Consider the following 14836-nt stretch of genomic DNA (forward strand, 5'->3'; position numbering starts at 1 on the left):
TGAAAATTGTTTGAAGGGAAATCCATAGTGAAACTCTCATCTCTCCTTGAAGGGAAAGGGTAGCTTTCCTCTTGATCTCTCATTCACACATTTTTTACCCACCATTACATTTCGGTGACATGACAATTATCTTATGTGCGTATCCATGATAAAGTAGAGACAAATAAACATTGTAAAACTTATTTACTTTGATGTTTGTGGCATTTAACATTCCAAAATATACTTAAATCTCAAAAGAAATTTTAGATTTATTATCATCATGAGCTTTCTTTTATGTGAATGTGTGATTATTCTTAGTCTATCATGTGCCACTTAGATGGAACCACAATTTGTCTAGTGTCATCCTTAAATGATACTTGATCTTTCCATTCATTTTTTGTTAGCCTACGTATGCATTATCATCAATCACGAACATAAATTAAAAGAAAAAAATAAAAAATGATGTGCTTGTATAACCCTCCTTCTAATTGATTGCAGCATCTGTACAACATATGAAATGCACCATTGATCATTTTTGTTAGTTAATAAACATTGTCAAAAATTAGATTAGAGTAAGATTAAAGCGTGTTTATTAGTTAATAAAGAAGGTCAATGGTGCATTTGATGTGTTGCATAGTCATTTCACAAATTGATTAGATTAGTCCATATAAATGTTTGACTTACACAATCTAAAACCTATTAAAGTATGTATATCCATATAACAATTTTAAAATGATTTAAAAAAACTGCTGATCTAAAATATTTTAATAATCTATAAATCATTATTAATGATTATTATTTCCTAAATTAAATTTAATCATCATTGTACTCTCAATCAATATTCATGAAGCATTAATCATTCTCTATCAAGAAATAATTAAGTATCAAAATAAACTATAATTTATTAATATATAAGACAAATTCACTATAACCCATAGTAGTAGGATTTATAATCCATTAAGGTCCATAGGATTTCATACAATAACTTTCCTTTTCGGAAGTTACCTACGAAACAAGTGCTATTACAACATGAGACACCATTTGACATCTGCACTATTGAGACCTAATGAATAAATTAAAACTATTATAACTACTGTTAAAATTTCAATAGTAGAGGAGTTTCTAGGTAGTACTGTCCTCTGATATTAGTCCATGTGAAAGATAACTTGGGCTCCATATTCAAGTTTCAGAGTAATTAAGAGCGAAGGAGCATTAGTATAAGATGGTGAAGTCACAAAAGAAAACTTGTGCAGAATCATGGCCAACACCAATTTTTCTTCTAACAAGGCCAAATTCTGACCCACACATATAGTTGGACCTGCTCCAAAGGGCATGAATGCCATTGGATTCTTTGTAGCCTTTGCAATTCCTTCACTAAATCGCCCTGGGTTGAAATCTTTGGCATCAGTTCCCCACAAAGAAGGATCATGGTGGATTGCAAGGATCGGAAGCATAGATTGAGTGCCTACAGGAATTGATAGCTTTCCAAGTTTTGTTTGCTCAGATGCATGTCGCAATAGAAATACTGTAGGTGGATAAAGTCTCAAGGCCTCATTTATAATCATTCCAACCTACAAAACATTTATACAATAAATAATGAGATAAATCCAAAATATTACTTTTGAATTCAATTTAATTGAGCCAGCTAATGGCCCTTACTCTATATTTTGACTTGAAGGTGTACACAAATGCAGATTGGGTAGGGAATGTTGATGACCAAAAAAGCACAACCGGTGGAGCATTTTTTCTTAGAGGAAGACTTGTTTCATGGAGTACTAAGAAGCAGAGTTGTACTTCACAATCTACTGTTGAAGCTGAGTATGTTGCAACTTACATGAACTGCACATAGGCTATATGGATGAGGTACATTTTGGAAGATTTTAAGATGAAGATTTTAGAACCTATAAAGATTTTATGTGATAATACAAGTGTCATAAATATTTCCAAGAACCCTATTTTGCATGCACGAACCAAGCATATTGAATTGAAGTATCATTTCTTGAGGGAAAAAGTATAGTGTAAAGATGTTATCTTGGAGCATGTTTCTACCAAGGAAGAACTTGCAAATAATTTTACTAAACCTCTGCCTAAGACTACTTTTGAGTATCTTAGAAGTTAGTTAGGGGTTGTCCCTCTTCATGAAGTTAGTTAAGTATGATGTAGATTACATCAGTCCCACGGCTACTTGTAGAATTTTATAGAAGGATTGGTGTAGGAGTGGATGTATTCCACAGGGGGAGCATCAAGTTGCAGATTGTTGATGATGCACAATGAAATTTGACATTACATGTTTTACTTTCAATTTGGCATTGTTGTGAAAGATAGAGAACAATTATGTGATCATGGGAAGGAGAACTAGCAACAAGCTGTAGACATAGATAGCATGGTGAATGCTTGGTAATGTAAACCGGGATTGCTATTCACAATCACGCAACAATCAATTGTGTTTATATTTATATTGCCATCAATGCCAAAGGGGGAGATTGTTGCCATTTGCATGAAGATTGCATTAATGATATGTTATGTTGTCATTGATGTCAATAAACCAGTAATGATATTGTTGATATTGTTGTAATATTGTTAGTGTAACGGGTAGGAAGAATTTGTGGAATGAACCGGTAACCAGTGTAAACCTTATCTATTAATGTAACCGGTAAACCCTACCTGTTTTTTTTGATAAACCCTAACCGATTAAGTTTGGTGAATTGGTTATATTGGTTTATGATCTAATGATGAGCAGTAATGATGATGACATGCATGATTGTTGTATGAAGACAATTCCAAGAGATTTTGGCGAGTTGTTGTAATGGTTTTTGTCTAGGGAATGATCAGATGTATTGCATCTAATGCAAAGCACATGATGAGTTACCAAGTTCAATGAAGCAGTGATCAAGGAGTGATCAAGGTTTTATGGATTGATGTGCAGAGATTGCTATGTAATCCAACAGTGATACTTCAACCAATTTGTTAGTACTATTGATGAGAAATAAGTTTTCGTTGTGTTACCAACCTGATTGATTTGTTTATAAGGTCGATGAAGTTGTTTAGTTTTATAGATTTGGCAAAGAGATAGACACGGTTCAGTTGAGTGTGTGGTTGCCAAACCGGATGATGTATCTGCAAGTTGACTAAAGATACATAGGAGCATGAAATGGATATGATCAAGCAAGTTTAGTGCTATTTAGACAGATCAGAAAACTCTTGTTGTTTTCTAACAATTACAACAGAATTGAAATCCCCTATTCAGGTAAGCTCTAACAAGCTTGGTGTTATTCAAATCCTCTAACCAAGTGGTCCATGAAATTGGATTTTCAAATCCACTACCGAGGTTACTTTACAAGGTATTGCTTCTAAAAAGGAATTTGTAGTCAATCCCTTAATCGGGTGATTCCTAACAGGATCAGTTCTTAATAGGACATTTTGTAAAGCTTTAACATGCTAGGCTCTTAACAAAATGAACTTCAGAAGAGTTAAGATAGTTATCTTTTGAGTCTCATCTCACCGTGGTTTTTACCTATTTGGGTTTCCACGTCAAAAATATTTGGGTCAAGTGGTGAATGTTTTTGTGGTTTTGTTTTCATGGTTGATTTACTTAACTACTTAACTATTTTTGATAAGTCATGATAACCGGAAGCATTGAGATATGAAGAAGTTGTTTACTGTTAATTTGTTGTAACAGACAACCAGTTTATCTTATGAGATTTTATCTTGACAAAGTTATTATTCTAAGTTTACTTTAAGGGTTTGATTGGTGAAGTTTATATCAGTTTTCTATCTACTGATTCACCACCCCTCTCAGTAGTTGACTGGATACTTATTTTTTCATCATACCATCAAGATGAACCCACTTATTAGAGCCAATTTTGATACATACATGAATTAGAAACTATCACTAATTTCATGCATTTAACAAATTGTAGGTACTATTTATCATAGCTTATGAATTATTTAATTTTCACCAGTAGCATTGAAGGGAAGGATGGTAGAAAATAACCATGAAATGACTCAAACATGATCTAGATAGTTGAAAATTCTATAATGAGAGTGATAGATGCCAAGAGTTAATTATCATATCTTAGGGACTAGTAGTTTGTTAGTAGTAGCATAGAGGTGATTTATGTTAAGAGCTACCCAATTTATGATAGGGCTTAGCTAGCTTTCACCATTGTCATGTAGGTGATAGATGCTCAGAGCTACCTCATACTAAGTTGGACTAAGCTTCAATAATGGCATATAGGATCTACTGACTCAAAGGTTCAATAAGATATGGAAATATCATTAATGACCTAATAAGACATGTGTAGTGGTCTGCAGTGGTACAGTGCAAAATATAGGGGAAAATAATGGGACATAATATACATGATGTATTATTGATCTTATTATAGAAGTTTCAGCATGTTTATCAACACTCATCACTCATATTGGTCACGACCCAAACTTGGTGACTTAAATTATTTACATGCGAACACACATGTGACAACCATGTAAAATTAGAATAACATATTACATACACAAAGAGACATATTTCTCAACATAGACTATTGTCCAAGGCTTCTCATTGCTTTAACCCCACATAATTAAATCTAATCTTTTCTTACTCACTCAATTGAGCTAATATTTTATGTTTCACTTAGTTGCCATGTATTTTTCCACTTGCTATATCTAATCCCTCCCACTTCACTCAATTTACTTGAGTTATCTCATTTCACTAAGTTTATCTAATTTTATCTACTTTATTCAATTCATTTGAGTTTTCTCAATTCACTCAAGTATTATATATGACAATTCACTATCTTCTCTCGAGCCACATAGTGCCTTAGAATACTAGATTAATCACACATGATTACATGTGCCAATATAATTTTAACATATTTAACATTACCAAGCTCAATAAAAAATATACACTTTATCAAAGCATGTATATTTTCCCTCCATTTTTATTATTCCCTTCCTTTGTATTTTGCAACTTCTACACTTTTGCTACAATTTCAATAGAATTTATCTATGAAATGCTTACAATACTCTAAGAATTTATTTGAGATTTTTATTACATATCTCATTAGCCAATCAGGGCAATATGTTAAATCCTTGGACTAATCAACCACTATTTTCTTATCTCAATTTGTTTCATTCCTTGGCCAAATTCATACCATGCAAGATCGTCATTTCCTTTGGTTATCTAATCTCTTAGTACTGTGCATTCAAGCAAACAAGAGTTCTTTACCATCCCACATCATTAGCTTAAGGCACAGTATTCTTGGTCTTTCATGTGCCACTGAGATGGAACCACAATTTGTCTCGTGTAATCCTTAAATGATACTTGATCTTTCCATTCTTTTTGTTAGCTTGCGTATGCATTATCATCAATCACCAACATAAATTAAAAGAAAAAAAATAAAAAATGATGTGCTTGCATAACCCTCCTTCTAATTGATTGCAACCTCTGTACAACATATGAAATGCACCATTAATCGTTTTTGTTAGTTAATAAACATGGTCAAAAGTTAGATTAGCATAAGATTAAAGTGTGTTTATTAGTTAATAAAGAAGGTCAATGGTGCATTTGATGTGTTGCATAGGCATTTCACAAATTGATTAGATTAGTCCATATAAATGTTTGACTTACACAATCCAAAACCTATTAAAGTATTTATATCCATATAACAATTTTAAAATGATTTAAAAAAGCTATTAATCTAAAATATTTATAATAACCTATAAATCATTATTAATGATTATTATTTCCTAAATTAAATTTAATCATCATTGTACTCTCAATCAATATTCATGAAGCATTAATCATTCTCTATCAAGAGACTATTAAGTATCAAAATAAACTATAATTTATTAATATATAAGACAAATTCACTATAACCCATAGCAGTAGGATTTATAATCCATTAAGGTCCATAGGATTTCATACAATAACTTTCCTTTTCGGAAGTTACCTACGAAACAAGTGCTATTACAACATGAGACACCATTTGACATCTGCACTATTGAGACTTAATGAATAAATTAAAACTATTATAACTATTGTTAAAATTTCAATAGTAGAGGAGTTTCTAGGCAGGACTGTCCTCCGATATTAGTCCATGCGAAAGATAACCTGGGCTCCATATTCAGGTTTCAGAGTAATTAAAAGCGAAGGAGCATGAGTATAAGATGGTGAAGTCACAAAAGAAAACTTTTGCAGAATCATGGCCAACACCAATTTTGCTTCTAACAAGGCCAAATTCTGACCCACACATATAGTTGGACCTGCTCCAAAGGGCATGAATGCCATTGGATGCTTTGCAGCCTTTGCAATTCCTTCACTAAATCGCCCTGGGTTGAAATCTTTGGCATCACTTCCCCACAAAGAAGGATCATGGTGGATTGCAAGGATCGGAAGCATAAATTGGGTGCCTGCAGGAATTGATAGCTTTCCAAGTTTTGTTTGCTCAGATGCATGTCGCGATAGAAATACTGCAGGTGGATAAAGTCTCAAGGCCTCATTTATAATCATTCCAACCTACAAAACATTTATAGAATCAATTATGAGAGAAATCCAGAATATTACTTTTGAATTCAGTAATGGCCCTTACTCTATCTATTTACTGGTTTCCAAATAATTTATGTTATCTACATGGAATTTGGGTCTGTGTATAGAAGGTCCTTACAATTTTGAGGCGACTTAAGTTGTCTGCATCTGGATAATTGTTTTTTCCGCATACTTGCAGTGCTTCTCTGCGACCTTTCTCTTGCCAATCTTGATGTATGCCCAACAATATTATACTCCATGTCAACAGTAGCGATGTCGTTTCATGACCAGCAAAGTAGAAAGTCTTACATTCATCAATGATTTCCTCTGTACTCAGGCCTCCATTACTTCTCCCATTAACTCCCATCTGGTCCTTGCTCTGAGACATCATAAAACCAAGCAGATCGGCACCATAGCTACCTGTTTTTTTCATTCCATCGGTCTTTTCCCTGGCATCTATAACTTGTCTTAAAGATCTTCTTATTTCCTTCTCCACATTCCAACGTTGCCTATTCTTTGTAGTAGGTAGAAACCTGATACCAATGTAAGAAACCAAAAGAAGTTACAGATTCTGCATACCTCAGAATATGAGTAAACCTTCATAAAGTACCAAAACATTTGAGATGGGATGATATAGCTTTCGAAAAAATATTGTTGGTAATAAGTCAGATTTGGATAAAGATAGGCTGCTCTTGTAGGGTCAGCTGTTCAGATGGTAGAGCACTCTGACATCGCAAACTAACCTATCTATACACAATGTGACTAAGCCAAATTCAGAACAAATATGAGCTGGTTCTATAAAGACCAGTAATTCTGTTGGTAGAAAATTCTTGATTTGACTTCTAGATTATCCATGAAAACTCAACAAACATAATAAAAACAAAACATAGAGTTCAAAATGTTGATTGCGTTCTTTTGGAATTTAAGATTGACATTTGTATCATAATCTGTCACCTGAAACCTGGAATATAAACAGTGCGAAATGATTCAAATGCAAGAATCATCTGTTTGCCCTGCAAATCAAAGATATGCTTTCCTTCTGCAAAACTGCTACCAAATGCTGTGCGTGCAATAACATCGGACGTGAGATCACGAAACTCCTTTTGCACATCAATTTCCGGAGAACCTGACGTTATCAATTTACTCCACTCCTCCAACATACTCGCACAACTTTTCAAAATTGTTGGAATCATCCCCTGTAAAAACGAAAACAGCGTTTTGCCCGACAATTAGTCATCATGAAATTATTTGAATACTGATGGGCAAAGTACACAGATGTTTATGTATCACTAGGAACTTGGTAGATTTCTCTCTAAATTAGATCATTTTTGTCCTGATTTAGGACATAATTACAGATATTCAGTGCCTTACCTTCAAGAGATCCATATGAAAAGCAGGATTTATGATTTTCCTGTGCCGTGTCCATTTCTCACCTGTCAACCCTGTAAGTCCCTGTCCAACCAGTTGTTTTGAAAGCGGATCATCGGCAAACCTAGGATAGTTGCCAGATTTAGTCGACAATATCTCCTTAATAAGCTCAGGGTGGGGAACAACCAACCTGGCATGAGGCCCAAACCAGAAAATAAAATCCTGACCTACACATCACATGTAACAAGTTTATTTTATTAATCAATGGTGCTAAGCAGGAATTCCAGTAATATTCTTAATGAAATACCAGATGCTTAAAAAAATGCAGAATACAAGTGTACCATAGGTTTTGGTCCACTGATGATAATGGGGAAGAACTCGAGGGAGTATGTCATGTGAGAGTGGCATGGGTTTGCCTCTCTGCTCATCCATCATTGTTGATATATCTGCTGAATTTCCATAGAATAGCCTGTATGGAGGACCCTTGATTCCTTGGGCTTCAAATGCCCTTTTCACTTGCAGAGGCTTCCACCATATTGCTTTTGCAATCTTGAGCCAAAACAAAACTAAACCAGCACAAACAGCCGCTAAACCCCAAAATACCCACTCCATGTTCCAGACTGGGCAACAGAGTAGCTTCAGATTTGTAGTACATAACCATAGCATCGATCCCTTATGTAGATAACGAAAATGACCCGCACGCAATCCAGAAAAACAAATAAATAAAGTCACTTTCTGGTGAGCTATCGCCTTTCCCACCAGTTTGTCAACGCTGGATTAAAGTGAAGCATTAACTAATCAGACTCGGGTCCAGATGGGCAGGTCCAACTTCCCGTCTCATTCATACCGATGTTTTCCGTATACCGGCTATTCCAGATAGAGTGTATAGAGTAAGATTTGTTTAAAGTTCCTCTCACATGCTCTTTCAGCGGTCCATTGATATTATTCTTTTTAGGGAAATGAACTACTAGTTGAGGACATTTTCTGCATTGATATTATTTATTTTTATATAGGGAAAGGAATTAGTAATTGAGGATATTTTAATTCTTGTGAGAGAAGTTGTTGATTTAATAACTTCATACTTGTTGATTCAATATCTAAGTTTTTGTATAACATTGCATCAATAGTTGTGATTTTAAAGTTGTTATTGATGATGATGAGTACAATAATTGAATAATATTATTATATTACCTTTGTGATGTTATTATGTTTTAATTAATATTACATTTTTATTATAATATCTTATATTATTATTATTATTTGACCCATCTTTTATAGTTTTTTATTATGTGAGTTGATTATAATTCTAAAACTGAAGTATCTTATGCCTAAAATAACATTTCAATTTATCAATTCATGAAAATTTTAAATTAACTATTTTGCCTATTTCATTTTTTGTTATACTCATTTATCTCATATTTATGTTAAATTTTTTTTTTTATAAATATATCTTACTCTCATCAAAGTATAATAAATATCCTTGAAAAGTTTTTTTTCCTTTATAAATATTATATTCACAATATATTATTCTATGAACATTTGAAATTACATTCAAACAATGAATACAAATACAATGAAATATTAAATAGATTTAAATTAAGACAAAATACATCTATTCATAATATATTTTGTGAGTCCACATTCAACAAATATTAATACAATTACAAAATTTACCAAATAATAAAAATCTATATTCCTTATTAGTACTTGTCAAAAACTATATTCTGGGCGATTTTCAATGGAAAAAATGGGACTACGAATTTCAAATCTCGGGGTTTGCAAACTCTCAATCTGGCTGTAAGTAGGCTGTTCAAGGCAACCTAAGTGACGTGGAGACCTCGACATCTCTGTGGAGGGGTTAAATCTCCTCCACCCAATTTGGATTCCTTTCTTTGTTGCTCTGTTCTTCGATTTTCTTTGACTCTGCAAATTTATTGCACTGGGCTTCATTTAATTCTAAATGCCCTCACCTACCTTGTCGCCCGTGCGACCTAACCTTGGTTCCCTATGGAGCCAGAATCAGATGGCGGTGCCATTAATGGCCCTAAATCCGCAGCTCAAAATAAAGCTCCTCTGAAAAAATCTTTCACCGAAACCATCGTCCCACCTGCAAATGGAATCAACCCTAGCACGGGATTTTTTAAGGCTTCTGGCAACGAACGACCCAGTGAGGAAGGTAAGAGCCCTAGCACTACTTCAAACTCCTTCTACATCTCACCAAATAATGAAATGATAAATAAAATTACTTCGGAAAAGGCTAGGTTAAGTAATACGGCCATTTTCTTTGCGTGTGTTGATATTGAGAAATGTCCATCTAGGAAATTCTTAGATGATTGGTTTCATAATCTCTAGAATTTGAAAGTAGGGCTTAAGATATCATTTTGTAGACAAATACAAAAGGGTCTCTACCTTATCTTCTTTAACACTCATGAGGCTCAAAAGTGAGGCACTAAAATGCCAATACTGGACAGTTGGGAATACTTCCTTCCGTGCCCTAGCATGGTCTCCGGAGGCAGTTGGTGAAGAGGTTCTCGCACTATCCTCCCCCAATTGGGTCATCCTTAAGGATGTCCCTCCCTTTATTTGGTGGTTTCTTCCCCAATTAATGGAGCCCTTTGGAAAAATGATCCGTATTGATGAAATGACCTGCTTGGTACCTAACCTGGATGTCAGAATGCTTGTATCAATTAAGCCAGGGATTGATATCCCACTATCTCTAACCCTAAACATCAATGGAGAAAACTTTGTGTGCCCCACTGAAATGCTTAGAGGCTTAAATGCCTTCTTTCTCTACAAGAAAGAAGGGCATCTTTGGAAAAATTGCCCAATCATTAATCACAGAAAACAAAAACTCAACATTAACTTAACTAATGCATCCTCAAACCCTAAAAACAATATTAATCAAGATTCGTCCACCCCACTCTCTATCAATGAAGAAACTGGTGTACCTGTGACCAATCCGGTAGAATTAATTCCTATGCATATTGATCACGCACCCCTTGTCTCTAAACCCCTTGGCCTTGCCTTAGACCCCCCAAATGGTCCTGCAGAATTGCCCTCTGATTTTTAGTTGGTCACCTCTAGAAAGAGAATGAGGAAAATTAACAACTTGAATGCCCCAAATCGAATCCAACCTAATATCCCAACTATCAACCAATTGAAAGGCAATTGCGACCCCCCCCTCCCTGCAAATAATAGCTCACCCTCTACCTCTCAAACCTCGACTAACTCTATAGTTAAAAAAATGGTTAAAAAACTTGAGAACCCTAGTCAAGGTGTTGATGATGCTAGCACTAGTGATAACCCTGCAAGTTTGATGCTCAGGTCTAGAACTCCCAAGAACTCAAACTCCTCATCACTTGTAGGTCTTACCCCTGAGGTCAACATCACCAACCCCTCGACAACATATATGCTCAAAGAGATAGAGGACAATCATGTTATTGAAGTAATCTATGCCAATAAGGGTCTAGATGAAATCAGGTCTAGCACGATGCTCCTTGACTTTCCAGACTCCCAGATGTTTGGGTCCGACATAGGAGGAAATGCAGTTACTAGGACTGAACCATCCGAAGTTAGTGAAGATGAGGATGACCTTATGAAAGGATCCTCTTTGGCTAAGAAGAAAGGTAGGCCTATGGGCTCCAAGAATAAGAAGAAATCTGGAGATCCATGCGGTCTCCCTAGTTAACCCTCTTAATCCTCTTCTCTAATGAAATACATCTCTTGGAATATTAGAGGCCTTGAGTCACCAGATAGGAAGTTTGTCATCAAAAGCTTTCTGAGTTATCACAAGAACTTAGATTTTTTGATGGTGCAAGAACTTAAATCCGTCAGGTTCCATTTTGATAGTTCACTTGACTTTATTTGGAGAGACGCAATCAAAATTTGCACCAAGCACCCAAAAGGAAAGGGGGGAGTTGGCCTTCTTATTGCCCCTAAGTGGGAAAGTAACATTAGGGATAAAGGAATCTCCCCATGTAATAGAGCAGCCTGGGCTACCCTAGGTATTAGGGGCTCCTGCTTTGGAGTATGCTCCATATATGCACCTAATGACTACAAGGAAAGAGTGTCCCTTTGGAATTGGCTAGAATCCCTCCCAAGTATCCCCTGGATTGTGGCTGGAGACTTCAATATGACTGAGAATCAAGATGACAAGGCTAGGGGACTTCCTTTTGAATGGAAGAATTCATAAAAACCTCATTGGGACAAATTCAAACAAAAACTACAATTATTTGACCCCCTTGAGGGCACTAAAACTGCTACCTCTGACCTATGGTACACCTAGTGCAACTTTTAGCAAGGCCCCAATCACATCTATTCTAGACTTGACAGGTTTTATGTTAATAATAACTTCTTCTCCTTCTCCCCTAACCACTTGGGGAATGCAGTTGTTGTCCTTCCTGTTACCCTTTCTGACCATTTTCTTATCCTAGCAGTCATAAACACTAGAAAAACCATCTCTAGTAGTAGCTCCTATAGCAAGAAATTTATTCTCAACACCTCCCTGCTAAAAGACAGAGATGTCCTAGGTGTCATTAAGGTGGTCAGGCTCTTCAACTTGCAGCCCTAGCTTCACCAGTCCTGCACCCTTATATGGACAAGGAATGTCTCCTCCTGGCAGAAAATTCTCCAAACTATTGGCCAAAAGAAAGCCAAGAATTCTAGAGCCTTAGAAAAAACTCTCACCCATCGCCTCCACTGATTAGAACAAGATATCCAAACTCATCCCTCTTCCCCTACCTTGGCTAAGCTTGTCTCTAAAGCCAGATATATCCTCAGAAAACACCAACAAGTAAAAATCAGGGGAGCCTTCATTAGAGCCCGTAATCACTAGCTCCAATTTGGAGATAAAGGCTCCAAAATCTTCTTTAATCTCCTTAAGTAGAAGCAGAATAGAGAAAAAATTGATAGAATAACTGTAGACAGTAAGGAACTCCTAGATCTCAGTGATATCAAAGAGGCCTTCAAAATGTTCTATAGGACTCTCTTTACCTCAGAAGATAATGAAGCCTCGAAAGAGGCTCGACATAAATGTAGTTCCATCATCCCTAAAAGAATCTTTGAGGATGATGCTCTCCTCCTCAGAGCCAGGATCTCTATACAAGAAATTGATGATGCCATTAAGGCTCTCAAGGATAATAAGGCCCCAGGCCCTGATGGACTCCCTACAGAATTCTACAAAGACAATCTTGAATGGGTCACACATGACCTCTATGACATATACAATGAAACTCTTGACAATGGCACCCTGGGGGAATTCATAAATATAGGTATTGTTAAACTAATCCCTAAAGAAGGGGACAAAGCTCTCATTAAAAACTAGAGACCAATCACCCTCCTTAATGTCTCCTATAAAATTCTAGCCAAAGCCTTAGCTTCCCGCCTTGAAAAGATTCTTCTAAAATTCATTTGCTCTACCCAAACTGGTTTCATTAAAGGTAGAAATATGTTGGAGAACCTTGTCACTAGTTGGGAATCCATGGAATGGGCCAAAACCTCTACCCAAGATTCTGCCATGTTCCTTGTTGACTTTGAAAAAGCCTATGACAGGGTCGAGTGGGACTTCATCCTCATGATGCTCCAAGCTTTTGGCTTCCCTAACAAATTCTACGACTATGTCTAAATTCTCCTCAAAGATGCTTCTGCCCTGATTGAAGTTAATGGAACTTTGTCCCAACCTATTCCTCTATCTAGATCCATTAGGAAGGGCTGCCCTCTTGCCCCTGCCCTATTTGTTATTGCCTCAGATGCCCTATTCTATCTTCTTAGAGATGACACTCTATCTCCTAAAGTCCTTGGTATTAAGCTGTCAGATGACTCTGAATTGCTCAATATCCAGTTTGCTGATGATACCTCTCTTTTCCTAGAGCTCTCTAGGCATAACATTGATTCCATCAATCTAAAACTTGACACCTTTGGTAAAGCCTCTGGAGCCCAAATCTCCAGTTCCAAATCTATCCTACTTGGATGGAAAGATGAACCACCAGAGTGGCTTCAACAATTCGGATATGCATGGGGAGGACCCACTATAATAGTTAGGTATCTCAGTGTCCCTTTCTCTATATCTCCCTCTCTTTGAGACATGTGGCCCTGGGTTAAAGGGAAAATAGATAGAAAACTTAACAAATGGAATAATAGGATCCTCTCCCTAGTCAGTAGGGTTCAAGTATGTCAAAAAATACTCTCCTCGTACAGTATCTACTACTCTTCAGTTTGGATGTTTAACAACTACCATATTTTTGAAATCCAAAAGGCCATTAGATGCTTCCTTTGGTCTGATGGTAAAGGAAAAAGAAAGGCCCATGTGGTGAAATGGGCCTGGTGCCACTTAGACAAAAAACTTGGAGGCTTGGGCCTTAAGGATCTCAAGATGCAAGGAATCTCCCTCGCTACCAAGTGGATATTCCATGCACTAGAAGGGCCAGAACCTTGGAAGATTCTTGTCAGAAACAACATTCAAAATGGTTTCCCCACGGCTACCAAATCATGGAAGGCCCTCCCTTTCAGTGATCTAGTTGTTGGTAGTTTCTCTGTGTTTGTCCAAGGCACATGGTCCTTTAAGTCCTTCTGGAAATCCTGGGAGCATGTGCGTATACTTATTGGTAATTCTATCTTTGACTGTGATAACACTCTTGTAAAGCGGAAAATCGGTCGAACCCTAGTTGCTCTCCCCTCTTCTAACTCCGAGGAGAGAGAAGGGAGGTTACTAGGGTTGATGGTTTTCACTTGGGAGACTTTACATTCAAAAGAGGGGTTGAAACCCACAAGATCCAATCCCACACAAGGCAAGATTGGATGCTAAATGCGTTTCAAGGGTTAAGACAACAAGGCTACCCTCTTTTGTAAAGAAATGTGCATAGAAGAATTAAGCTAGGAATGCATAGAAAGTGAGAAAGGTTTGCTTATAAACTGAGATAGGGATATAGGATGAAGCTGTGGACCTGGAATTAGCAGTAAAATGTCGAT

General features: G+C 36.3%; 2 protein-coding genes across 2 annotated transcripts; both read right to left on the reverse strand.

Annotated features, from left to right (window-relative positions):
• Nucleotides 1-1124: 1124 nt before the first annotated feature.
• LOC131076944 (cytochrome P450 72A397-like) lies at nucleotides 1125-1544 on the reverse strand. The gene has a single exon (XM_058014299.2). The coding sequence runs from the start codon at nucleotides 1542-1544 to the stop codon at nucleotides 1125-1127; it is 420 nt and encodes a 139-aa protein (XP_057870282.2).
• A 4315-nt stretch (nucleotides 1545-5859) lies between these two features.
• Nucleotides 5860-8497, reverse strand: LOC131076846 (cytochrome P450 734A1-like). The gene is made up of 5 exons (XM_058014182.2): nucleotides 8212-8497; nucleotides 7874-8097; nucleotides 7457-7698; nucleotides 6642-7035; nucleotides 5860-6493 (listed from the first exon to the last, which is right to left on the reverse strand). Exons 1-5 carry the CDS (start codon nucleotides 8480-8482, stop codon nucleotides 6068-6070), a joined length of 1557 nt encoding a protein of 518 aa, XP_057870165.2. The 5' UTR covers nucleotides 8483-8497; the 3' UTR covers nucleotides 5860-6067.
• Nucleotides 8498-14836: the final 6339 nt, after the last annotated feature.

The sequence above is a fragment of the Cryptomeria japonica genome, chromosome 10 (genome assembly GCF_030272615.1).
Source record: "Cryptomeria japonica chromosome 10, Sugi_1.0, whole genome shotgun sequence".
Lineage (NCBI taxonomy): Eukaryota > Viridiplantae > Streptophyta > Pinopsida > Cupressales > Cupressaceae > Cryptomeria > Cryptomeria japonica.

What these genes read in the sequence shown, in the direction of transcription:
- LOC131076944 (XM_058014299.2), bottom strand. Translation starts at nt 1,544, where the DNA reads ATGATTATAAATGAGGCCTTGAGACTTTATCCACCTACAGTATTTCTA.
- LOC131076846 (XM_058014182.2), bottom strand. Translation starts at nt 8,482, where the DNA reads ATGGAGTGGGTATTTTGGGGTTTAGCGGCTGTTTGTGCTGGTTTAGTT. An exon ending in TCAGTGGACCAAAACCTATG is followed by an intron (nt 8,098 to 8,211) that starts GTACACTTGTAT and finishes TGTGATGTGTAG; the next exon opens with GTCAGGATTTTATTTTCTGG. An exon ending in ACTTAAGTCGCCTCAAAATT is followed by an intron (nt 6,494 to 6,641) that starts GTAAGGACCTTC and finishes AATGTTTTGTAG; the next exon opens with GTTGGAATGATTATAAATGA.